Source organism: Mauremys reevesii, linkage group 5 (assembly GCF_016161935.1).
Source record: "Mauremys reevesii isolate NIE-2019 linkage group 5, ASM1616193v1, whole genome shotgun sequence".
NCBI lineage: Eukaryota > Metazoa > Chordata > Testudines > Geoemydidae > Mauremys > Mauremys reevesii.
Window position 1 is genome coordinate 114,487,961 of NC_052627.1, and position 26,947 is coordinate 114,514,907.

Here is a 26,947-nt window from a genome sequence, read left to right on the forward strand (position 1 = left end):
TAAAAGTTTTACTTCATATAAAAACTTCAACTACAGCCAGGCAAATCTTTGTTATTCCAAAAATGTAGAATGTGTTGTAACATCTTTGATTTAAGAAGAATTAGTTAATTTTTGAAACCTGTTTCATTGTTTTATTTATTTTATTTTTTTGTCCAGGAGAGTTTGAGAAAGAAACTGCTGAGTTCTCTAAACATCAGAAACTGCAAGAAGAAAAGGAGGGAAAAGATGAGTCAGAAGAAGAAATTGACTCTACAGATGTGTTTCAGTTTGGGGGCCTGACCTCCCAGAAAAACTTTGCGTCATCTGATTTTTGTTTTTTGCAGGAGTTTATCTTCAGACTTCTGAAGTGTAAGTTGTATATTCTGTAAAGTAAGTTGCAGAGAGAAGTCTTTTTTTATATTAAATGTCATCAAACTGGAGCTAGAAGTGATCCCCATCACTAGGACAATATTATTCAAGACCCATTACCTCAGAACAGCCTCTGCCTCAGAAGAAATCGGTATCTAGTTCTTCAAAGTCTGGATTGTGGAACTCCTCTACAGAAGGTCAGTCTTGTACCTTTGCCTTGCTGCTTCCTAGTATTGGCTCATACAGACAGACCTGAGCTGTCAATTCAGTCCCCTCCCAGTGACTGTTGAGACTGCTACCTCGTTGGCTGCAACAGAGTGGTTATCCCTGATTCCTGCAGGTCAGCAGCCTACATCTGTTCCAGCTATGCCAGAGGCTATGCTGTGACTGTCAGTACTGCCTTCACCTTTGCTTCAGGCTGAGGACCCTCATCTGGGCTAGGTGCAGTTCCCCATTGGCACTGGAACACTCTAGTCAGGCTCCATCGCCTTTGGGCCTGGTACCAACTCTTTACATCTTCTGGGCTGGTACCAGTTCCTCCATGCCACGCTTTACTGCTGGCTAGGAAGCCATCCGATCTTCCTCCAGTATTGTGTCCTTGACATGGATCCAGACTTTGGTCACCGTGGACCCTTCCTGGTTCCTGGAATGCTCTGATTCCTCGTCAGACTCCAAGGTAGGCTCTCAGGTATCCTGGTACTGAGAGTCCAGAGCTTCCTCGCATTCCCATTCCTGCACTCACTGACAGGGTTCTGAGAGGATCTTAGACAGGGATTGGGATGCTTGGGACAGATGTGCCTAGGGCCCAGTCCTATACAGCACCCTCAATGTCTCCACTGGATGCCCAGGAGGATGCCTCCAGGTTCCAGATCTACTTCACCACTTCCCAATACAAGTAGGTTTTCCAGGAGGGGGCCTTCTCCTCCCAGTACTGGGAGACCAGTCATGGTTCATATCAGCGAGCCTTTGGACCTCAAGCCCAAGACTTCTTTCAGCCCATTCCAGAACAGTATAATCCATTCTGGACCATAAGAGCAGCGCTGAGAGCTTTCACCCTTGCCTGTCATGCAGGCATTATGCTCATCACCTGACAAGGTACTGGTACCAGAAAGATCCTCCCAGGTACTGGATGACTTCAAGGTACATTAGGAGCTCCTCAAGAAGATGGCAGCTTCCATGGGCATTCAGGCTGTTTGATTGATATTCTCCATCCCACCGCACCAGGGAGGTTGCCCTGCCCATAAGTTAGGCCATTATGCAGCCGGCCAAAACCATCTGGTAAATCCCTGCCTCTATTCTAGTTGTGGCCAAAAGAACAGAACATAAATATCAGGTTCAGTTCCAGGGGTTTGAACAGTTCTGTTTACATCCCACACCAGATTCACTTGTTGTGGCTGTGGTGAGTGAGGGGAGCCATCAGGGCAGAGATGAGGCTACCCTCAAGGACAAAGATGCCAAAAAGCTTGGTAGAAAAATGTATTCTACAGCAAGTTTATAATTTCACATTACCAGCCATGACACTGTGTTGTCACAGTGTAATTCTTCAAACTGGGAGCCAATATCTCAGGTTGCTGGCAGACTACCGAAAGACTCAACAAAGTTAATAATGAAATCATAGGGGGATGCTTTGATCATTTTTTCCTATTTGGTTTGAGAGATTTGAATTTGAGATTTTTTTGGATTGGGATTTTGATTTGTTTTTGGGGGATTTGGACCTTGTTTTGGTGCTTGTTGGGAGGAACCTGAATAGTGCATCTGAGACTAGAAAGCAATGATGAAAAATGAATTAATAACATCAAATTTATTTCAAAGGCTAGTGAAGTGGACTGGGCTAGACTAGTTACTGGACTGTAAGGATGGATGGGGGATGGTAAGGCCAGGGAATTAAGGGCACTAGTTAGGTAGATGGGGAGGAATAGGAGTTATGGTAGCAGTTTATCCCCGAGAGGGATGAGCAAGGAAAGTTAGGAGGTTATTAGAGAGCTGGATGAGCAAAGAGAGAAGGAAAATTGGAAAAAGCAGGGATAAGCAGGGGTGGAAAGGGGGAGGAGGGGTGCAGAAGGGAGGAAAAAGGAAAGCAAGAAGTGAGGGAGTGAAAGTGGAGAAGGAGAGGGACAAAAAGGGATGGATTTTAGGATCTATAATAGGGATAAAAAAGAAAAAAAAGAAGAGGGAATAGAAAGAAAAAAAAAAATGGATAGAAAAAGTGGAAGGGAAGAATTAACACAAAAATTGGAAGAAACTGGGGTGGTCTTTAATTAGGCTAATCTTGGAAATAGGAATAGTGGATAGAGGTAATGAAATGGGTGGCTAAGGATGGGGATATAGGGGACGATGGCTGGTGCTAATGAAACTGGAGGGAAGCAACGTAAGTGAGGTAGTGGCCCGGGTAGAAATCATCCTAGAATAGTAAGGAATTGGGATAATAATAATCTTAATGCTAGAAGGATAATTTTAATAAATAATAAATTACAGGAATTGGCGAATAATATTTAATAAATAATAATCTATTGATTCCTAAGAACTAAAAGGGGTGATGAAGTATAGGGGAATATAAAGTCTAAAAATTATGACCCTGGAAAAAAAGGTCATGGAGTCTAAAGAGAGAGTAGTAAACAAAGTGCAAAAAAGATGGCAACTGGGAGGAAAACGAGCATGAGGAGTGGCAACTGGGATGGATTTGACAAACTGGATTTCTCTCTTGAGATGAGTACAGATTTTTAGACAAGGGAAATTTGAGGATCTAAGATTTTTAGAGAAGTAAGATCTTTGATCTCAGTACAAATCGTGGATTGATATACTGGTTTAATTGGAAAAGATGTGAAGAAAAAAATCCAGAGGTGAAAATGGAAAGAAAAAAAGGAGAAGGAGTGGTGAAAGAGGGAGGAGGGGGACTGGGGAGGTAAGGAAGGGGGAGGTTGAAGGGGGAGGAGGGTTTTGAGTCCAGTTTCTCAAGTTCTTTTTTTTATTGACCTTTTATCCAATGATGGATATTTATGACTAAGTGGATGGAGGACAGGACAGGGGGTTGATTGGAGGGAAGGATGAAATTTTTGGATAATATTGTCAAGAGGATATTGTATGGGAGTATTAGAGGGAGGATTAAATTGAGAAGTGTAAAGTGTAAGTGTTAGTATTAGTGATGAAGATATGAAGAATGTAAGGTTAAAATTAAGGATGTCTAACAAGAACTTTAGAGATAAGGCAGGAGAGAAGGGGGAGGGAGGAGAGGAAGAGGACCTAGGGAGAATGAGTCCTGGATGTGATGACTATGGCAATGTGATATGTTGGCAAAATGTTAAATGGTTAAAGGTATTTAAGGTTCTATTAGGAGGGTATAGTAGTAAGGGAAGTAGGAGTTTGGTCCCTTTATAGTGAATAGTTTGCGCAGATTTGGAGTATTGTGTGCAGTTTTGGTCTCCTATGTTTAAGAAGGATGAATTCAAACTAGACTAGAAACAAAGAAGGGCCAGAGAGAATGATGATGAAGGGAGGAATGAGTTTGTTTTTGACTTGAAAAGCTCGGAGAGTTTTCCTGAACCAAAAGGAGGATGAGAGATTATGATTTGATAAATACCATATAGGAGAGGAAGAATAGAGGGAAGAGAGAAGAATGCTCAGTGCTCAAAGTGACATAAGGGAGGATATGAGGAAATAAACTGTCAAATTATTCAGGCAGGCTTGAGGCTAGAAATTAACCATCAGGGGGGAATCAGCTACTACCGAACAGGAACAGGGGGAACAGGGAAAAAGGACTCCACACTTTTTAAGATAAAGAATAAGAAGATAGAGTGGATAGGGGGGGATGGATAGATAGGCGAATCAAGTCATCAATTATGTGCCTGGTATGATGTAACCTTCAACCTTTGGTGTTTGAGTTGAGCTTGCTTGCGCATGCTCGGGGTTCAGCCCGCCGCATTTGGGGGGGAAGGGAATTTTTCCTCCAGGGGAAGATGGGCCTGGGCCCTTTTTTTTTCGCCTCCAAGCATGGGGGGGGGTTCTGCTACTACTTGGAGTGGGTGGATCATTATGGTGGCCTGCATCTTGCAGGAGGTCAGACTAGATGATCATAATGGTCCCTTCTGATCTTGAATTCTATGATTCTATGATTCTATGATTCTATGACTCCAGTCACTCATTGCAGAGGGATGCCTCATTTCTTGATCAGTTCTATGACTTCTTTAAATGCAGCAGATTCTACAGCTAGGGCCATGGCAACAGTGGTGACAGTGCACAGATCCTCCTGGCTGCAGTCCTCCAGGATTCCTGGGGAGATGCAACAAACAATTGATGACTTCCCTTTCAGGGGATGTGCTCTGTTCTCATCTAAAACAGCTAAGGCTTTGCATACACTAGTGGACTCAAATAGTGTTGAAATCTTTGGGCCTCTATATGGTGATGACAGAGGAAACAAGATATCGTCTTCAATACCAACCCAAACAGTAAAACTGTCCTTTTTTGTTAGGCTGACCAAGGTCACAGAGAAGAAAAACGATGTCTTCTACTGCCTTGCACTCTTCAGCTTGGCAGCCGCAGGCCACAAATTAGTCATTTTTACTCTTATGTCTCAGATGGCATGCTATTTGACCTGGATCTCATTGGTCTGTCCCCATCTTTCTGGGGCAGGTTGTCCTTTCTCCTACATGCCTGGCAGGCCATCACCCTGCTTAGCACCCTCTTGTCTGAGGTGGAATTGAGATATACACTCCAGTTCCTTTCTATCACCACCCATAAGCCTCTGCATAAGGACAAGTAGAGTTTCCGCAGAGCATTGGCTGTTTTCCTGGATAGGACGAAACCCTTTTGGGTGTCTGCCCTGCTCCGCATTTCTTATGCAGCACGTATGAGAGGTCATCTGGTTACAACCGAGAGGCTCTCGTAATGGATCACCAACTGCATTACAAAGTGTTATGCTGTCAAAGGAGTAATGCCTCCTGACAAACTTACGATGCACTCAACCAGAGCATGTTTGACCTCAGCAGCATTTGTGGCTAACATCCCAATTATGGATCACTGTAGAGCAGTGATACAGTCTTAGACTCAGATGTTCGCCAGGCATTATGCAATGTCTGCTGTATCCTAGGAGGCTACAGATATAGGGAAGGCAACCCTACAGTCCCTGTTACGCTGAGACTCCGAGCCCCATCCCCTAGGGTAACAGATTGGCAGTCACCTACAGCGTGGATACATGCAGGCACTCAAAGAAGAACAAACAGTTGCCTTCTTGCGACTGTTCTTTGAGATGTGTTGCATACATCGATTACACGACTCACCCTCCTTCCCTGACGCATCAGAGTCTACCTTTGGTTCTGGTGCAAAGGAACTGAAGCAGGGGAGGAGTGACTTTGCCCCTTTATACTCTCACTTTGGAGCACAAGGAACAGAGTGGGTGGGGCCGCCCCTATGCATACAGCTCTAGGTAAAACTCCCATGCACCGGTGCATGCAATGCGCACACACTACAGCGTAATGGAACACATCTCGAAGAACAACAGTTACAAAAAGATGAGTAACCATATCTTGTCTTTATTTCAATACCTTGATAGTCATCTGGCATGCTATGACTGTATAGTAGTTCGCCTTTGCTTTCGTATGTCTATTATGTGTAGAGACCTCTAACTTTGAAATTGACCCTCAGTGGGCAGCTTTGGTGTAGGTAGGGTTAGCAGTAATTTCAGTTCTGTTTCTTTTATGGTTTTTGTTCAAAGGTATGTCGAAAATATTACAAACTGAATTGAAAATTATTTTTTAACAGTTAAAGAGTTTGAACTTTGTGAACTAAAAAGAAGTTTGACAAAGGCGTATGAAGAACAGGAAAGTTTAAAAAAGCAGTTGGAGGATCTAAAGGTAAATAATCGGATGTCTGAACACCAAGCGTGCACACAGACATTAAAGTTTCTGTTCCTTATGTAATCCTACTCTACTTATATGAATTTTCTGGTGAGTTTTTCTGTACTCTGAAAACATTTGAGATCTGGTGTAAATTGGCACAGTTCCATTCAATTCAGTGAAGCAACAGCAGTTTAAACTAGCTCAGGCTCTGTCCCCTTGTTATTTTATATCACTCTTGTTGTTCATCTCTGAATTCTTTGAGGTATGTAGTGTCCAGAACTGAACTAGTGAGGCCCAAGTACAGCAGAATAACCACTCTGTTTGTCTTGCATGTAATAATCCTGTTAATGCATTCCAAGGGCTTGATCCTGCAGACAGGCATATGGACTTTTACCCCCACATGGAGTCCTGATGATTTCAGTGGGACACTTGAGAATAAGGCTTTGTGTGTCAATGTCGATTTGAGTGTTGAGGAAATGGCATTTGATTGTTTGTGACCAGCATTAAATTTAGCCAGATTCAGACGTGTTGTCAGCAGGTCAACTCCACTGAAGCAAGGAGTTCCTCATTTACACCAGGTCTCTTTTTGGCCTTTCCTTTCATAATCCACTTTAATTCTCAGGTCTTTGCTGCTCTTTTTCTGTCGCTTCCTACCCAGTTGTCTCTCATTTTTACCACTATGTTCATTACTGCTAAACTTCTTGAATTTCAAATAATTTGTACTTTAGTTTTAATCAGCTGGCTCAGTGTGCTGTCTGATTTTTCTCATTCATATGCATGTTCTTGTATTTGCAAATCTCACCCCCTTTCTAGTGAAAAAATAATTTGTCCTCCCCCTATCACATTCCACTGTTGTACAAATGAGAAATGATGAAATTACCAGAATAACACTTGTGAATAGAACCAAAAGTCAAATAACTTTTTCATTACCGTGCTGAATTTATCTGATTAGTTCAATTTGGTAAATGGGTTCTGTGGGCCAAATGCTCAAATCTGGGAATAAAAATGAAATTATTTTGTCATTTTTTTTCATGTACTGCGAGGTGACTGTGTTCTGTTCTTAAGCTAAAACACCTTTTGTGCAATTTTAGAATCAGCAGCTGAAGTTGGAAATGGATTTTGCATCCATAAAGGCATATAGCGGTACTTTAGAAAAAGAGTTTGAAAATTTAAATATGGTTCCAATGATGTTCCAGTTTCATCTGCAAATAGTGGACACTAGTAAGTCATTTTTTGTGTGTGTGTGTGATTGATCTTTTGTTTTACAATTGTTCAACAGATATCATTAAAATCTTCTTCTGAGATAGTTTCTGTGAATATGACCATGGGACATCTGGGTCATCGACAGTATGTCAACACTACAGTACAACACCTACAGCTGGCCCACATCAGCTGACTTAGGCTACTGGGCTGTTTAATTGTGGTGTAAATATTTGTGCTTGGGCTCTGGGACCTCATGAGGGGGAAGGTTTTTTAATGCAGTATAGACATACCCTGACTCCAGTCCCTTGCTGTCACAGGCAACCACATTCCATTCATAAACTTGTCAGGTTTTATCTTATATTTAGTTAGGTTGTTTGACCCCATTACTTCTGTTGAAAGGCTGTACCTGAACTTCACTGTTCTGATGGTTAGAAAACTTCTAATTTCCCGCCTACATGTACTCATGTACTATTTGTTCTTGTGCCAACATTGTTCTTGAGATTAAATACCCTCCCTGGTGTTTATGCCCCTGATTTACTTATAGAGAGCAATCATATCCCCTCTCAGCCTTCATCTTGCTAGGCTGAACAAACCAAGTGTTGTTAGTCTCCTCTCGTAAGATGGGCTTTCATTCACCTGATCATCCTAGTAGCCCTTTTCTGCACCTGTTCCAGTTTGAATTCACTTTCTTGAACATGGCTGACCAAAATTATACATAGTGTTCCAAATGAGATCTTACCTTGCTCAGTAACGTTAATACGAGTGCCTTGCTCAGTAACATTAATACTTTCCTATCTCTACTGGAAATACCTTGCCTGATATAGCCTAGGATCACATTTGCCTCTTTCATGCTGGCATCATATTGCTGGCCCTTAGTCATCCTGTGATCAACTAATAAACCCAGGACTTTCTCCTCCTCTATTTCCAACTGATGAGTCCCCAGCACATAGCTGAAATTCTTATTAGTTCCTAAGTGCATGACCTTGCACTTTGTACTATAAAATTTCATCTTACTTCTATAACTCCAATCCTCCAGGCCATTCAGTTAATGTATAATATTCCAGCTTTTATACATTTAATCTGTGCCATGTTAATTTTATATTATTCTTGTATTTTAATCAAAATGTCATGCGATGCCAAGTCAAATGTGTTACAGAAGTCTAAGTATATTACGTTGACACTTACCTTTATCAACCAATTGTGTAATCTTGTCAAAAAGATTATGAAGCTAGTTTGACAAGATCTGTTTTCCATAAACCAAGGTTGATTTGCATTAATTACCATTTTTTATTAACTGAGTCCTGCATCAACTGCTCCTTTATCTTGCCCAGGATCAATATCAGGCTGACAGGCCTATAGTTACCCAGGTCATCCCATTTACCTGGGAAGTTAAAGTCTCCTGTAATGACACAGTTTCCAGTAATATTTATAGCTCAAATAATATTAAAGAGATCTCTATCCACATGCAAATCAAGCCCTAAGAATCTGCTATATAACTATTTCTACAATCCTTCACCAAAGTTATTTTGATCCAAAACAATTCTGTTTTACCCATGCAATCACTTCTTATTTCTTTACAGTCTACCACGTTATTGATACACAATGAAACTCCACCACCCTCACTTTTCTTTCTTTCTTTCCTGAACAGCACATACCCTTCAATACCTGAATAACAGTCATGATTGCTATTCCATCATGTTTCTATTCTTTCGATATCTGGTGTCACGTTCTCTACCGGGTGTTCTAATTCCTCCATTTTGTTGTCCAGGTTCCTTACATTATTGGACAAGCATCATACTCTCTGACCTCACCCTGTTGCTAGCCAGATTAGTTATAGTCCTTTTGCTTCCCATGCTCAAGTGTTTTGAATTAAAGCTGGAATAGTTACCACAAGCAAAAGAAAATTTAAAGCCCTTCTGGACTGGATCCCACCATACCTTACTGAGCTTTTGACTGTCACAGTTTCCAGGCAACTGCATCTCTGACCCCTCCTGATTTCTTCTTGCATATCCCCTCTCTAAGTCCCAGGCCTTGAGCCAGGGCCGGCTCTGGCTTTTTTGCCGCCCCAAGCAAAAAAAAAACCAACCACCAGGGTGCAGGGAGGCCAGGCCGCAGCTTCACTCTGGCTAGTGGGACTCCCTGCACTGCAGACATGCCTCAGGCAGTGGAGTGTGAGCCTCAGCTAGCGGGGGGGAGAGAGAGAAAGGGGGTGGCCAGGGCTTCCTTCAGCCGGGGCATTCGCCACTCAGCCCCTCCTGCCACGCTGCCTGCCAGGAGAGCTCCGCGCCGCTCCCGCCTGCAGGTGAATTGCAAGTCGGCGGGGAGGGAAGGACGCGGGCTGACGGGCTTGCTGCAGACCTGGCACCGGCTGCGGCAGACGGAGCTTGCGGCCCGCTCCCAGCAGGGCACTCCCCACCTCCGCGCCACCGCCTCCTACAGTGACGCACTGAAAGTCGTCGGCGAAACAAAAGAAAAACAAACAAAACAAAAAAACAACCAGGGCGGCTGGAGCGGCAAACCAAAAAAAAAAGGCGGCCATGCCACCCTAGGATTGAACAGAATGCCGTCCCTTAGAATCTGCCGCTCCAAGCACAAGCTTGGTTGGCTGGTGCCTGGAGCCAGCCCTGCCTCAAGCCATCACCTCTCTCTTGGGGTGAGATCATGTGATGGTTGCACAACCATGGTTTCCCTCCACGTATCCAACTTATGTCAACACCCTGCAATTCTGTTCCCTTTGAGACAGTGACAGCGGTAATCAGTGACCCAAAAGCCACCTTAAAGCAAAGCATAATTTATTTAGAACAAAAGTAGTTAAGAGAAGACCATCTTAAAAACATTAGGACACACTACACACATCTAGCTTACCAGGCGTTTAACCGTATTCTACCTGGGGACTCTTCCGTAGAGCCTCTCTCTGTCAATTTGTCTCCCTGTAGAATTCACTGACATTCCCTGAAGAGCCTTGGCAACTCAACGGCCCCTTCACAGGAATCAAATAAACGTTTTAACTGTTTGTAGCCCATTTGATTCCTAGTCTGGGAAAACAGCTGTGTCACTTCAACCTAGAGACTTGAAGTATGCCCTTGTCTCATCAAGTATGCCCTGGTGTTTGCTGCAAGATTGCTTATCTGGGACCATTGTGTACTGCCTTCTTGCTTGTTCTTCCCACAGCCCCCTATTAAGCTAAATCAGTGCATTCATACAGGAAACTTTTATAACCTCAGTGTACAGTAACTTCCCCTCACTGACCAGTGTTCATAACATTATTGCATATCCACATCTATCACACTGACATTCTATGTACCAGCTCACATTAGTAGGTGCACATCTTTAAGGTATGTTGACATATAAAATTTCTGCCTTTATTTTTGCCTCTGCTGCTCTGAGGCTCTTGATATCCTGCACAAATATCCCAATATTAGTCTTTTCGTCCCTTCAAGAACAAGGGTCTTGATTGTTTTCTTTTCCAAAGGCTTTTGTGCACATTTTAATATTTTAGTGTTTATTTCTGAGTGTTATGAAACACCTAGAAAATTGCTAGATAGACACCATATAGACACAATATTATTAAAATGTATTCATGTAATAATGAGGTCCACAGCTGTACAATAACTATTTCAGTGATAGAGCGCAATATCCTTTAAATCTGGCATGCTAGAATTTGAGATGTCTTTGTTGAGGACAAATAAAGAATGCAGATTGACCTAGAGAGAACAGAAGTACACAAAACTGAATAGCATAGAAGTATGGATAGAAAGCTAGGAAACAAGGTTCATCTTGGAAAAATTAATCCTCCTGGAAAAAAATTATCCAACCATCATATGCTTAATGGGGGACAGATCCTTGGAAAGCAGTAATGCTAGAAAAAGATCTAAAGGTGATAATGCACAGCAATGCAACATAACAGGAAAGCAGCCAGTCTGTATGTTGGGTTGCATATATGCAGTGGTATCATGTATCGAGGAGATGATAGTCCCTCTCTCTGCACCAATGTTATATGGAGGTAGGTCAAGATGCTGGTAAACTAGAAGGAAGTCCAGAGAAGATTAACAAAAATTCTTGAGACTGTAATGATTGATGTCTGAAGAAAGAATGAAACAGCTAAACAGGAATAGCATGATTCTAAGACAATAGAGGTGTATGATAACTATGTACAAGTGTTTGTAGAGTATAAAAAGCAAGTTAGGAAAGAATTGTTTTAGGATAGTCTCAATGGTTATAACTAGAGCTGGTCGAATAAGACTGAGGAAATAAAAAATTAAGGTGAATATCAAGTAACAGCTTTTGGTAATGAGATCTGTTAGACTTTGAAATGGACTTTTAAGGAAAGACAAATTGATAGAACCCCTGTTGCTTGTCACCTGACACTAGGCCAGGGGTCGGCAACCTTCCAGAAGTAGTGTGCCGAGTCTTCATTTATTCACTCTAATTTAAGGTTTCGCGTGCTGGTAATACATTTTAACGTTTTTAGAAGGTCTCTCTCTATAAGTCTATATTATATAACTAAACTATTGTATGTAAAATAAACAAGGTTTTTAAAATGTTTAAGAAGCTTCATTTAAAATTAAATTAAAATGCAGATCTTATCAGTTTAGAGCAGTGGTTCTTAACCTGGGGTGCATGCACCTCCGGGGGATGCGAGATGCCATTTCTGGGGGTGCGAGACATGCGAGATTTTTTTAGAAGGTAAATCATTGAAAACACAAATTAAGCACAGACACATAAGTACCACTACTTTGTTTCATCAAACCTATGTATTATTGTACATGTTTTAACGATTACTGTAATATACAAAGTTTTTAAGTTAGTTAATTGTAGTGTAATTATTTATAAGGGCTGGGACCAGGCCAGGAGCAGAGCCCTGGGCTGGCTGCCGGTACCCCAGGCTTGCAGGAGGGCTGAGCAGGGCCCAGACCCTGACTGGCAGGGGACTGGGTGGCTGGAACGCCAGACCAGCAGCAATGTGATTGGGGCCAGCACCTGGTATCCCAGGCTGGCAGCAGGCTGAGCTGAGCCAATGGCCAGGACCCTGGCTGGCAGGGTCTGGAACCCCAGACCAGCATCGAGCTGAGTGGCTCAGGTTGCCGACCCCGGCACTAGACTGAACAAAATACTTAGAGTGAGATCCAGGCCCCATTGAAATCAATGGCAAAACTCTCATTGACTTCAGCAGGACAAGATCTGCCCCTTAATGTTCTTTGTGCAACAATCCTGTGTTGCCTTCCATGGCTTAGATAAGATAACCTAATAGGTCTCCTCCTCCATTTCTAAATTTTGTGAGTTAAATACTGAAATCCTTAACTCAGGCAAAATGACCCTTGACTCCAAAAAGAGCCCTACCTTCAGAATTTAGCCTTATGGACACTTTCTTAGTGATAGAAACTACAATATGCTAAAAGCCAAGGCCTGAGAGATATTTTTATGTATGGTTCCCTTTGCTCACAACTGAACTTGACGTCTGAATCTTCTCATCTTTCTTTTTTTTAATAAGTACTTATAATAAGGGTTTTGCATAAAGTGAGACTATGCAGCCCTGTACTATGTTAAGTGGCTATACGAAGTCATGGACACTTCAGAAACAGTCAAACAATACATTTGTTTTATTAAATCTGAAAATTTCTAAGACAAAAATAATTGAGGCAGTGAGATGATCACTAATATATAACAGACTATTATTTTTGTTACAGTACATTCACATAGAGCCTTGAATGGAAACATTTGTAGTTATTAAATCTTTTACACTTTTTTATATTTGCAAAGAACAGCTCAGTTTTTCACCCTTTTTTGTCAGTTGGGAGCATTATTTCCATATGAAAATAATTTTTCTCCAGTACTTATTCAAATTACTTTGCTTACCGCTGCTATAATTCCAAATTTTCATTAACTGTCATTATCCAGCAGTAGCTCCTCACTTTAAACTGGCACCACCAATTGCATAGAAGTGAACATCTAAAATGTACCAGTTGTCAGGTTGTTAATAACAAAAAGTAGCTGCTTTTTAAACATGCTTGTTTAGCATAAAACTAAACTACAATCATTTGGCATAAATAAAATGTGTGATTGCTCTTTAAAATGTAGCTTGAATTGTGGTTATTTGATTTAGCTATTCCATCTGCATCACTTGCCTATCTGGGATAAAAGTCTAGCATTTTTTCTTCCTTCCGAATACTTAGCACAAACAAGCGTACGGTGTTTGTTGTTGTATCAGATATGAAAATGTGAAAAGTTCCTTTGCACTAGTCCTGCCTCCGATGACCAGAAATGATACAAATATCAGATGGCAGATCCTCAGCTGGTGTAAATGGTCATACCCGTTGTCCGCTGGAGATAAGATAATAGTTCCAGATCTTCCCCCAGGATTTGTGACAGAGGACAGAATTCAGCTGGGAGGCAACTGGAGAGGGAGTTCAAGAGATTTTGTGGGAGGGAATCTACAACTGGGATAAGGATGGAGTGAGGAACCTGAATTTCAGAGGCAGCTGGGGAGGAATTTGAGGCAATCTTGTGATGAAAGTAGATGTGAGGGAAACTGGGAGACTTTTCAAAAGACAGGAGGGAGTCTGCATCTGGGGGAAGAGGTTTGGGGACCTCTGCATAGTCCAGAATCAGGATCATTGGAGAGGTAGGTGAGAAGGGTGACCCAGGACACTTGTATATGGGAGGAGAGAGAGAAAGTGCAGTGAAAGAACCATAAGAGCATGTGGATGGGGTCAGGAGACAGTTGGAAGTGGAAATAGTTAATAGAGGCAGGAAGCAATTTCTCAGTTCTTGCTTCACGATCAGCAGAACATTTTTTGAAATGGGTATTGAAGGGAGACAACACTGTCACAGGGCAGTGTTGGAAAATAAAAAAATAGTTTTAAAGAAACCATTCTGGCTACAGTTTCAGGCAGTGGGAGAAAGGTAGTAAGTGTCTGTACTCTCCACAGCAACTAGACAAAAAAAACTCATATCTAGATGGACAGAAGGGAAAACAAGATTTTTAAAAGGTATCCATAAATTGGGATTTTCAGAAATTCAAATTACTGTGAGAATTATGGGTCATCTCCTACAAGTGCTGATTTAGTACCGCCTCCTCAGCAGCTTTGGCTAGTGGCGCTCCAGCTATGAACTAAAGCTGCCTCCCACTTTCTGGGCAAAATTTCCGAGGAAATGCGATGGCAAGAACACCTGCACTCGTTCAGGTGTGTGTAGCTGAATGATATGAAAGAATCATTTGTAATTTGTTAAATTCTACATCTTGAAGGTTTACAGAATGTTGAAAGTATCAATTTGTATGCTTGGGTATTGCATATTAAGTGCATAGGGTACAAGATATGATGGGTTTAGAGTATGTTAATCTTCAATTTCTGTTGCTTTCTCTGCAGTGAGATAAGTAGTCAGACAGTTTTTCATCAACTCTTTTCTCTCTCACCATAGCAACACATGCATAAAACAATCTGACCTTGTTGTAGAAGAGTGGTTTTGTCATTGAAGAACATTGTATCCTTTCAAACAAACAGCAACTGGCATTTACACCGTCTTGTTTAATGGCTCTGATGTCTTAAGGGCTGAAGGAACCTTAGTCCAGAAACTAACATTCTCCCCCTCACCCCCAACCTCCTGTCGTCAGTTGTTTTGCTTTTGCAATCCAAATGTGAGCTTCAGAAAAATGAAGGAGAATGTTCCATATATTAAATTCCAAAAACAAAGTTAATTCAGCACTGTAGTTTGGATATTCTTTCTTCAGTATATTTAAAATATCAAGTTATGTTTCCCACAGCAACTGTAATTTGTACGGGTCCCATTGAGAACATGCAGTTAGCTACACAAGATATTATATATGGTGGTAAAGTTTTCTGCATTCATATCAGCACACCCCAGTTCAGTGAATTACCGTACTTAAGCATATGCCAAACTACACGTGAGTATTCCCATTAAGATCAATGGGACTCATCATGCGTGGAGCTAGGCATGTGCTTTAAATACCTTGCTGAATTGGAATTATGCAGTATGGCATATGGATGTATGCAGTATGTAACAGGATCCCTAGATTGGAATTTCCCTACTTTTGAGCAATTCAGATCTTAACTACAATGTTTTATTAGAATTGTTTTGATTAAATTTAATTTATTGGTTGTTTTTAAAGAAAAGCACAATGGGAAAACTATGAGTGCATGTTCAGAATATTTGTGCAGTGTTCAAAAGAATACACTGAACATTTGCTTTGATAACGGCTCAAATTCATATAAATGCATTATGTACATGAGATTCAAATAAAAGTAATGAGTACATTTATCTGTATGTCTACAGGTATGTATGTACACAGAGAGAAAAAAATACAGCTTTTACTGCAATGTGCAGTTCTCCAAATCTAAGCTAGTTTTGGATTTATTTTTTCTTTTACAGAGAAATTTAAGATTTGAAAGATGGGAAAATTCTAACAAACATCATCCCTCTTCCATGAATATCTTCCCAAGTCTTTATTATTTTTAGGTAGCCTTCTGTGTTCAAAGGGTTTTCTTCAGAAAAACATAAAATATGACTGGTATTAAATGATTTACTGAATATAATTATTTTTGTTTATGGCTGTTTTATGGTAAACTCAGTCATCTAAAACTAATGGTTGTGTTTCATAAGCTGTTGTATTAAAGTAATAAATTGCAGTCATTTTACATTCTCCTTAACCCTGAAGCATAAACCAATATACCCTTTCAGCTAGTACTGTAAATTACACTCCTCTGCTCTGAAGTTTGAAAATAAAAATAGCTAGGATGGAAAAGATGAGTGTGATGATACGGTCTTCTAGGTTCTTGCAAAAGTCTTTACCAGGATAGCAAATATAGGCATTTGAGGGAAGAATAAATCAGGAAGCTTGTTTGGTCACAGAGTTCCTGATGGATGGAAGGCTCAGAATGTACAGTGTACATCTTCTGGGCCCTTTTTTCATGTTATATTCAGCAGAAAGTATTTGTGAAGCTTTGCTCCTATATAAACTTTTTGGGGGAGCGTGAGTTGAAGGAGAATGCACTGTCAGGTTCTGCTTTCATAGGACTTGTAGAAATTACTACATGGTGGAAAACTGAAGGTACAACTTCTGGGATGGATTCTGCTCATTGAAAACCCGCAAGAACATTTGATGTGACATGTTAAATATGAAGCAAAAAATTGTGATTTGCCTTCAGCCCGGCTGTAAAGGTGAAGAGTGTTCTTTAAAATCTACATTAGATGACGTTTTACTGGCAGAACTTTGAAATTGCACCTTATTGTAGAAATGACTTTTAGCCATAGGTATCTGTATTACTGGTTTTAATGATAATCATGTCATCTGTCAGATTTTTTTTTCCTAACTGTAAAATGAGGATACTTCACCTGTTTAAAGGATGTCCAAGATTAATTAGTTAATGAACCCAATGCTTCAGAATTCCTGCTCATATGAGTAATACCATTGATGTCAAAGTGATAACTCACAAGAGTAAGGCTGTTCCTACAAGTAAGGGGTTTTCAGGATAAACACTGAGTAGAAGTACTTTTATTAATTTTATAATGTAATAATACTCGTTCCCTTTATTAAAATTGTTTTTATAGCTCTGGTCTGCAGCACTGAGGATGTACCAGGGGACTGATATTACAGCCCTTACTCACATGAGTATTCCTGCTTAGTAAGGGCTACTATATTAGCCCTGTGTATGAGCACACTGTTAAATTATACCAAAAAATGATATTGTGTTAGCAGTAACATTATAGAATAGGGGGAAATCTAGTATACTGCATATTAAAATGTTTCTGTAATAAAAGGTCTATTTTTCTGATAGACCTCATCAAAAAATGAGATGTAATTTTCATAACATTGACAAAAAATTCATCCTGCAGCTTTTCATTGGAATTTCTTTGAAAAAATTCATCGAAATGGTGAATTTTGAAAAAGTTTGACCATTTCTACATATGATGGGTGAGACACATAATATTGGAGGCTGATACCATCTCCTTATTTAATTGCAAGGGGTGTGTGTAGAGTCTTCCAGCATAGCTCTGGACATTCAGTTCTACTTCTGTGCCGTATACTTTAATTGAATTTAAAAAGCAGCATGATACTCAACCAATAAAAAGGGGTTACTGTGTAAGATCACTACTGCAAGGTACCGACACCTCTAAAACCCCATTGATTTCTGTGCAAGCTGGAGATGGTCAATACCTATTCAGAGATAGTCCGCACCTTGCAGGATTGGAGACTGAGATCTCAAATTGACATCAGGGATTGTTTCCTATTAAAATACTGTTTTAGAAACAACGCACTTTTAATATCACTTACTTAGACAACATCATTTGCCTTGAGTTCAAAATACAGTACTTCCTCTGATATAAAAACAGAAGATTAAGATGAGAAAGGACAAGTCCTCATCTTAGTTTTGCCGCCACCCCCTACTCTTTGGACAGAAAACCTGCCCAATAACTCCATCCTGTGACTCTTCTTATTTATTGGTGCCCCGTTCAGTAGGTGTAACATGGTCTTTGACAGAAAAGCAAAAGGACCTTTTTTCTGCCCCAAGATGTCTACAATACAATTATCCATTCAAATGTAATTTCAGAATGGCTAAATTATTCTTAAACAATCCCACTGTGTTTTCTGATAGACTCTTCCACATGCAAATAACTATATTAAATTGGGTTCATGGGGGAAAATGATGGTATGGGCGACAGAGCAGCTGGCTAGGACTTAAAAGAGAAGAGAGCAGCTACCTCCACTCATACATTAGGGATTTTATTTGGCCTAATTGAGGTGGTGTACTAGTAGGAATTAGTCCATGTGTGAATTGTTTGTACTTTGCTTTCATTCTGTAGACAGTTCAGTGTAATGACTTTTCCCCAGAGTCTTTCCTCTATTATGGGTTTTACTTCCCAGTAGAGGCTTTTTCAAGCAAAGTTTTGTCTCCAAGGTTAATGCTGAAGGAGGTTTTCCCTTGGGACAGGCTAAAAAGGTTGGGGTTTTAGAGCAGGGAATGAAGAAGTTGAGATAACCCAGTTAAATCTTCCAGGAGGGGGTTCCTATGTGTCTGGAAAACCCTCTTTTATTGAGAATCTGAACTAAATATGCTGGAAGTAGAGGAATTTAGGATGCAGTATTTTGTGAGTTTGTATTACTAACTCTCTCTCTCTCTGTGCATAATAAACACTTGTGCACTGATTGGTCATTTTTTCTTTGGGGACTATTTAATTTTCCTCCATTAACAGAATACCCTACACTCAAACCTCCACATCTCACCTGAGGCCATCCCCTCATTTTTTAAATAAAAAGAGATGTAAAAGTTCAGTGCATCACACAACATCATCGTTGCTCGTGTTTTTGATTGTTCATATGATGTATTCCATGTGTTTTGCAGATATTTAGATTGTTCTTTTTTGGTCAAAGACTCTGTCTTTCTGATTGTTCTGTAAGATACCCCACTCCAAAACAATAATCCATTCAAATGGCATGGTGACATCATCAGATAAAATTTCTGATGTAAGTATTACCTCTATTCTAGAATAAAGGAGTCTGCTGTTTTAATTTGATAACTTGAAAGAGAGCAATTTATATTTTTAATGGAGGAAAAGGTTCCTCTATTGTAAACATTAACTCATAGTGTGTGTGTAAATATTAAACAGCTTTATTATACAGGTGAAAAAGGGATGTGAATTATCCATACTTAATATAAATAAGATACTGTAGGTATTTATTCTGTCAGGGTCAGATTACTTGTAAATATGCAATAAAATATTGATTTGATTTTTTTGTACTGTTACTTATTTGGGAAGGGTTCAATTTGTGCCTCTCCGCTTAGTGAGTTATGCTCTCCCAGACACTTCAGTGACAGATCTGCCCCAGTTTTCCATTCTGTAGAACCAGATGATTCAGGGGCCCATGAGGCATTTTGCGGGTTCTTTTGAAGATGTGTGCCTGTGCAGTGAGGCATCCTATGGGCTCACAGCTAAGGCTAAGATTTTGTCATGGATATTTTTAGTAAAAGTCACAGACAGGTCACAGGCAATAAAGAAATTAATGGAAGCCTGTGACCGTTCCCTGACTTTTACTAAAAATATCCATGACAAAATGGAGAGCTGCTGGGCAGTTACTGGGAGCCCGGCTGGGAGTTTTGGGGCTCCACACCACCCATGGGGGCTTGGAGCTCCAGGGTCCTCCTTCACCTGTGGCTCCAAGCTGTGGGGTCCCCCCAGCCACCTGTGGTGGCCGGGAGCTCTGAGGGCAGTGGGGGTCCCCTGCCACCTGCAGCAGCTTGGAGTTCAGGGGGCACAGGTACCCCGCAGCTGCCAGCCACCACTGGCTGAAGTCATGGACTCCGTGACTGCCATGACAAAATCCTAGCCTTTCTCACAGCACATAACACTCCTCTGATGCTCAGCAAGGTGCTGAGTGATGCAGTTCCAGGATAAGAGCTTCAATCTGGGCTCCCTGCACTTTCCCAGTGGCAGTTTTAGAGCATGGAGAGTGGGGGGAGCACAGATCAGTGCTGTAACTCCCTCCTCTGCTTCCTGAAAGCTGAGAGGGGAGTGAAGATTCATTTAGCTACCCAGATGTGAGTAAAATGAGGTTAAAGGACTTGCCAAAGTCGCACAACGAGTCAAAGGGAGATAAAGCCTGGAGCAGAACAATTCCTCTGATACAATTTGGAAATCATCCCAGCAAGTAAAAATACCTACTATGAGGTAAAGGGGAGAATGTAGAAGATACTTCAGCTAGTGAAAATAGCAATTCCTCGTTTTTTTGTGTGCACCTTTATGCTTAGTAAAAGTATTAATGAAAAACAACCTCTACCAGCACTTGTAATCTGTCTGTGGATACAGTGGCCAATCTTTTCATCTGTTGATCTGTGCTGCATTAGTGTAATTTTCTTATAGGGTCCCAGTGAAGTCTACTGGCAACATCTACTACTTGGCAGTTAAGAAGAGGCAGAAAGAAGATGACCCAGAGCTGCCAGCTGGAATATGCACTGCTACTTTCATTTGAATAACCCACAGAACTTGGTTTCTTTCTTTTCAGCCTTTGTTTCAAGTGACCACTATACTTCATTGTAATAGATGCTTCCTGAATAAGCTGGGGGTGGTGTTTAAAATGGGGGCTGTCTTTTGATTTTATAGAAGAGAGAGAAACTGAAAAAAACTCACTCAAAATAACTTTCTGTTCTGGCAATAAAGAGATTTGAAGGTTAATTGAAACACCACCACATCCCTAGCCTTATTTTTCTATGTTGTCTTTAATCTGTATAAGCAACTGTATAAATAATGCAGCAAAGAGTCCTGTGGCACCTTATAGACTAACAGACGTTTTGGAGCATGCGCTTTCGTGGGTGAATACCCACTTCGTCAGATGCATCCGAAAGCTCATGCTCCAAAATGTCTGTTAGTCTATAAGGTGCCACAGGACTCTTTACTGCTTTTACAGATCCAGACTAACACGGCTACCCCTCTGATACTTGTATAAATAATCTGTATACATAACTCTCTTTACTATGCATTTCTGGTAACAAGCTAGATTGTTGTAAGATATACCTAGCTCAGTTCGGGATCTGAAACTTTCTGTTGGAATCTAGGAAAACACTCTGATGCACCTGGTGCAGATCAATGGAATTGTAGCTACTTAGACCACAATTTGAGTTTGACCTCTAAGCCTATGTTAATATTTAGGTGCATCTTTTACTGTGGATATATAAAATCTCCTTTTTCCTAATCTTTGGGCTATCTGAGCATATTGACTTTTTTTTAAGCTAAATGGCTAGCAAAATGAAAAATGTACATTTGTTTTTTTGTGAGCACTACCCAAGGTGGTCAGGGATCTAACCAGCAGCACCCGTCTCTACTGGATGGGGATGAAAAGTAGCTCTTGCACCCCACCCACTCTTCTGAATGGCATTTTAGCAAGGGAAAAGCACAAACATTTTTAAACGTGTGCAAGGCTGAACCTCAGCCAAGGAAGATTGTGCTCCCACTTTAGGACATTGGAGGACTTTGTGAAAGCATTGTGAAGTCCCCTACCATCAGTTACAAGAGCTTGACTGTCATATGTGGCAATGGGCCTGTCCTGAATCACACTGTTCCCTTGAGAAAGGCTAGGTGTGAAATGTCTAATGTAGGATTCTGTTACCACAGTAAAGGATTCAATCATGAGCACCTTGATGCCCACGGAGCCCACAGGACTTCAAGAGTTGTGTTTACATCAGAAAAATAAAAAGAACTATCCGTTTCATTGGTTCTAACCTTTGGTGTGAAATAAATGAATAATCACATTGCCAAGTGCCTTGTCCTACTGCTAGTGACTGCAGTTTTGCTTTAGATTTGCTTTTTTGTGAGATAAGACTTTAAACTTAGTATGACATAGTTAATGCGTTCACCCAAATGGAATGCAAGTGCATGAATAGGTCTCTCTGTGCCACAGTTTCCCACCTGAAAATGGAGATATTAAGCACTTCCCTACCTCACAGGAGTTCTAGGAGGACAAATACGCTAAAGAGCATGAGGTGTTCGGATACTATAGTATTAAGAGTCAGATAAGTATCCAAGAAAGAATATTTTAGTAATGTTTATCAAATCACTCAGTAGTAAATCTCTTGATAACTATTTATATTCTTCTTATGGTTATCCCCACTTTAGCCTAGCAATTGTAATTTCACATTTCACATCTTTCATTGTACAAATGGATTGATTTTCAATACTTGTTGGCTTGACCTAATAGCCATTTTTCTTTTTCCCCCCTCCTCCTCCTCATACTAGGCTTTGGACTTCAAAGCTTTCATTAAGGCCTGAACAAGCCAAGGTGAATGGAGCAGACATTCTTTGGGGAAAGCCCACTCCTCCCCTTGGACAGCCAATGCCCATCTTTTAACATCATCCCCCTTTAGTCAATTATGGTCTCCAAATGGGGTTTCATCTAAGTCCTCATCCTGAAAGATGATGGTTTTGCTGCAATGACTTGAGGGCAAATTGGTTCAAGTAAGGCTGAAATATAAGAATTTGCATCTCTCCATCTATGATACAGACAGCACTCCCTCTACAAGCGAACAATTATTCATTGTAATTAAACAGAAGCAGCAAAGAATCCTGTGGCACCTTATAGACTAACAGATGTGACTTGCATCTGAAGAAGTGGGTATTCACCCACGAAAGCTCATGCTGCAAAACGTCTGTTAGTCTATAAGGTGCCACAGGATTCTTTGCTGCTTCTACAGAACCAGACTAACACGGCTACCCCTCTGATACTTGTAATTAAACAGTTATTCTAATTAAAAAGAAACCTAAATTGTGGATCTCAGTTACTCAAGTTTTGTTTTAAAAGAAATGTTCTAAAGGACAAATTTAATAGACGTGTACTCCTGATGGGTTTTTTTAATACAGCTGAACCAGATTTGCCTTCAAACATTCACCGTCATTGTTGCAACATTGTACTAATGGATGAGACAGCCAGACTGTGAAACTGCTGTATGATGGCTTAGTTCTGTTTCTGTGTAAGCTAAGGCTTCTTCTGGCCTCAGTGGGAGCTGGATCAGACCTCAACTCTATTTCCACTGTGAAAACTGTGTGAAGAGCAAAAAAAGTAAACAAAGGGCATAAATGGTGTATGTATATAAAGTTTGATTTTTAAATCTAATCGTAGGGCTAGTCTACACTGGCAACACTAAATCGCTGCCGTGGCTGCACTTTAATAGGGCTTGTGTAGTCGCGGCAGAACGCTGGGATAGAGCTCTCCCAGCGCTCTACAAAAACCACTTCCACAAGGGGCGTAGCTACCAGTGCTGAGAGCGTGGCTTCCAGCACTGATGCACTGTCTGCACTGATGCACTGTCTACACTGACACGTTACATCACCGAAACTTCCTGCGCTCAGGAAGGTGTTTTTTCACACCCCTGTGCAAGAAAGTTGCAGTGCTGTAAATTGCTAGTGTAGATAAGCCCTAATATACAATTAGTAACACCGAAAGGAGTTAGGTTGGAGGGGAGTGCAAAATGCGATTCTTCTTTGAATCTTTGTATGTGGCCCATTTTAGATACATATGTTCCTCATGCTCATAAGCGCTGAATCTTTGAGCGGCAGTGTCCATTGGGGCCACGCTTGTGCTCTGCGTGTCCTCGTGCCCTGCTCACCTGTAGGTCTATAGAACAGAGCATCCCCAACCACCCTCTGTTCCCTCTTGCCATCTGGGGCAGCGAGACAGAACTCTGCCTGGTCTGCCCACTGCTTCATAGCAACCTCTCTTTGTAGCATTCTCCTGGACTTTGGCAGATCCTTGTTTTTATTTCCATCAGTTTAATTTTACTAATGTGGTTCATTCTAGTGCCTCAGTACCTTCCTGACAAATGACTGAGCCCAAACCAGGTTTCAACCCTCCCTATCATGCAGTGGTCTTAGCCCCTTAACCTTTGGACATACCCATTTCTGTTGTTCGAGTTAGGGCCCTGTTCTAGGCCTTTGCTCAGCATATCAGTCCTTCTCCAAGAGAACCCACCTTTCCAGAGACACTCTGCTAACACTTTTTTCTGTTGGAACAATCAATGAGGGAGCATTAGATTTAGAAACATGTACCTTGCAGAGGCACCATGTCCCCGAGGGATGCTTGACTCCCACTCTGCTCCAGTCCTTGCCCCCAGTCCACCCCTTCCCACAAACCTCCTTCTCTTCCTGCCCCCGCACTGCCCCCATTCTGCCTTTTCCGACGCCTCTTCCTGCCCGCACTCCTCCCACCCCGAGCCTCGTGCACGCCACTGAACAACTGATCACAGTGGGTTGGAAGTGCTGGGAGGGAGGGGAAGGAGCTGATCGGCGGGACCCACTGCTGGGCAGAAGGGCTTGGGGGGAGTGGGAGGAGCTGATCTGTGGGGCTGCCGGTGGGTGCTAAGCACCCAGGTTTTTTTCCATGGGTGCTCCTCCAGCCCTGGAGCACCCACAGAGTTGGCGCCTATGGTACCTTGGGCTCCAAAATGGGATTATCCCCACAAAAACGCCCATCCCTTCAGTGCCCCAGTAAGTACAGACTCTTCCCCCAAAAGCTCCCTTGGCCAGTATTGAGAAGAGAACCTCAATCCCTTTGACAAGCCATCAGTCCCACAGATTGAAGTCTGTACTAACAGGGGCTTTGGCATTGACGCTTGGTACCACCTCTACCTGCTTAAGGCAGGGCACAAGTGAGCACTGTAGCAAGGGTGAGTCACAGCACCCATCCTCTTCCCCAGATCAGGAGAAACCTAACGAGGAAAAAAGATTAATGGGCCATTTGACTCTTCTAAATCTCAGGGAAAAACCTGATCAGGCTAGTCTGACAGGCTCTTTGACTCCTCCAGCGCATCTGGAGCCAAGTCAACCCCAGTACCAAAGACCAGCACTAGTAAGGGCTCCCTCTCAGCTCTGGTACTGATATCATGCACCCCCGTCTCCAGTACAGGACTGAGTATTGATATCCAGGTCTTAGCTGTGCCTGTGGATCTACTATTAACTACAGCTCTAGAGTCCTGACCCCAATCACAGTGCAGATGTTACCAGTGCTGGCTTCTGTACTGCTGAGAAAATATAAGAAGACCCCAGCAACAGTTCTCTCCCTTCCACTCTTCAGAGATTGTTTCTTTAACTATAAACCAGCATAAACCACCCTGATCTGACAGACAGCAGGAGTATTTCCTTTGAAAAGGAACATCAACTTGCCCAAGATCACACAGGGAATTTGTTGCAGGGAAGGAAACTGAGACCAGGTTTCCCAAATCCCAGGCTAACACCCACATCCAGATCCAAACTTCATCCAACGTGTGGGTGTGTTTGGAGCCAGAGGTTGGGCTAGGGCTATTTCTATATCTATATCAAATTTATTTTGCACTGAACAGTGAGACTAACTCCTGTTAAAATCAATGGGAGTTAGGTGCCTCAGTACTTTTAAAAATCTGGGCCTCTGGGCCTTACTTCCTGCAACTGTATAATGGGTGTAATACCACCTTTCTACTTCAATAGGGTAGTGCGAGGATAAATACATGTAAGACTGCGAGGGGCTCAGATACTAGGCACTGGAGGCATGTAAGTACCTTTGACAGACTGACATATCCAACAGGGGGCAGGTGAGGCCAGAAGAAGTGGGAACTAGCTAGCAAATTGAAACACACAGTAATTATTTGATTCTCCCTCCCCCCAGTCCCTCCATATTTGACATGCCTCTGGGCACAATGGGCTAAATTTATCCCTGGTGCAGTATAATGCAGCTGACTTCAATGGAGGAATGACAGCACTTAGTTTGATCCAGTTTGATCAGCAAGGGCTTGATGCTGCTTCTATGGAAAATCGATAGCTAAACACCCACTACCTTCAATACCAGAGCCAATGTAGTGCAGGTAGTTAGAGATCTAGTAGCCTGTTCACTTGAGGGCAGGAATTCATTACAGTAAAATACTAAAACAATCTTAAGGGTATATTGTAACGGAGAATCCTCTTCAGAATACACTGCCTTCCAAAATCCATAACTTATTTAGGCACTTGGATACCACAGTAATGGATCTGGAGTAAGACCCTACATGGATTTTTCATTCATTTCATAGCTGGAGACATGGATTTGATTTGGTCTAAACATTTGCTAGTGAGATTTGTTTCATGTCTAAGCTTCTATCAACTTTAATCAGTAAAATAAAAGTTTGTACTGGGTGTGCCTTACACGGTTCCTGGAAAGCCAAGATGAACCAATGCAAACTCTGCCTTGAGAATGTATTGTTATTCTTTATATTGTGTTAGTATGTAGGAGCACTAGTCAGATACCAGGACCCCATTGTGCTAGCATTGTATAACAGAACAAAAAGTTAGTACCTGCCCCCCAAAGAGCTTACAGATCCCTCTTTGTAATATAGCTGAATTGATGTTTGTACTATGAGGGTTTGGGGAAGCTGCTTTTTCTAATTATTTTAACTTTTCTATAAAGGCTCAATTTTTCCCACGAGTATCACTTGGCAAATAATAAGCATTTTTACCCTCTCCCTCTAACTGTAGAGAATGTTTTAGCAAAGAATGAGGTTTTCTGGTGCCATCTGGTGGGAGTTTTATAAATGTCAGTCAAATAATCAGGATCATGATTGTAAATAAAGATGATAGTAATCCAGTAATCCAGGGGGGAACGAATCCATTCCCTTGTTCGTGCATAATATAGTTTTGTCCCATACAAGTTTGTCAGATGACAGTGAGAATACATTTGATCTGATAAAATGGTGTTAATGGAGATCTACTCTCCATGGAGTCCCGCGAATTTTGTAGCCAGTTGCAGGAGTGGAACTCTAACTCCTGAAATGTATAATCAAAATGTGCATGGGAACAGGTGTTACATACAGCAGCTAAATTATAAAATCCTTCTCTTGGAGGTAAGGGATTGAATGGGCAGAGAGGCTATTTCAATGTACCTGATCCCTATTGCAAAATGATTTGCATAGAATATCAAAGTTGGAAAGGACCTGAGGAGGTCATCTAGTCCAACCCCCTACTCAAAGCAGGACCAATCCCCAGATCCCTAAGTGGCCCCATCAAAGATTGAGCTCACAACCCTAGGTTTAACAGACTAATGTGCAAACCACTGAGCC

At 41.5% G+C, this 26,947-nt stretch overlaps 1 protein-coding gene across 8 annotated transcripts in view; it reads left to right on the plus strand.

Moving 5' to 3' along the window:
* Positions 1-20,507, plus strand: part of LOC120405841 (SWI/SNF-related matrix-associated actin-dependent regulator of chromatin subfamily E member 1-related-like) — a 37,494-nt gene extending 16,987 nt beyond the window's left edge. For 3 of the 8 annotated variants that reach the window (XM_039539678.1, XM_039539677.1, XM_039539684.1), the window contains exons 9-13: positions 157-348; positions 6,103-6,194; positions 7,271-7,400; positions 14,802-14,864; positions 16,057-19,154. In XM_039539678.1, the coding sequence (XP_039395612.1) occupies positions 157-348; positions 6,103-6,194; positions 7,271-7,400; positions 14,802-14,815 (428 nt within the window). In that variant the 3' untranslated portion in view covers positions 14,816-14,864; positions 16,057-19,154. The other 5 variants (XR_005598914.1, XM_039539679.1, XM_039539680.1 and 2 more) reach the window with 5 other exon arrangements.
* Positions 20,508-26,947: the final 6,440 nt, after the last annotated feature.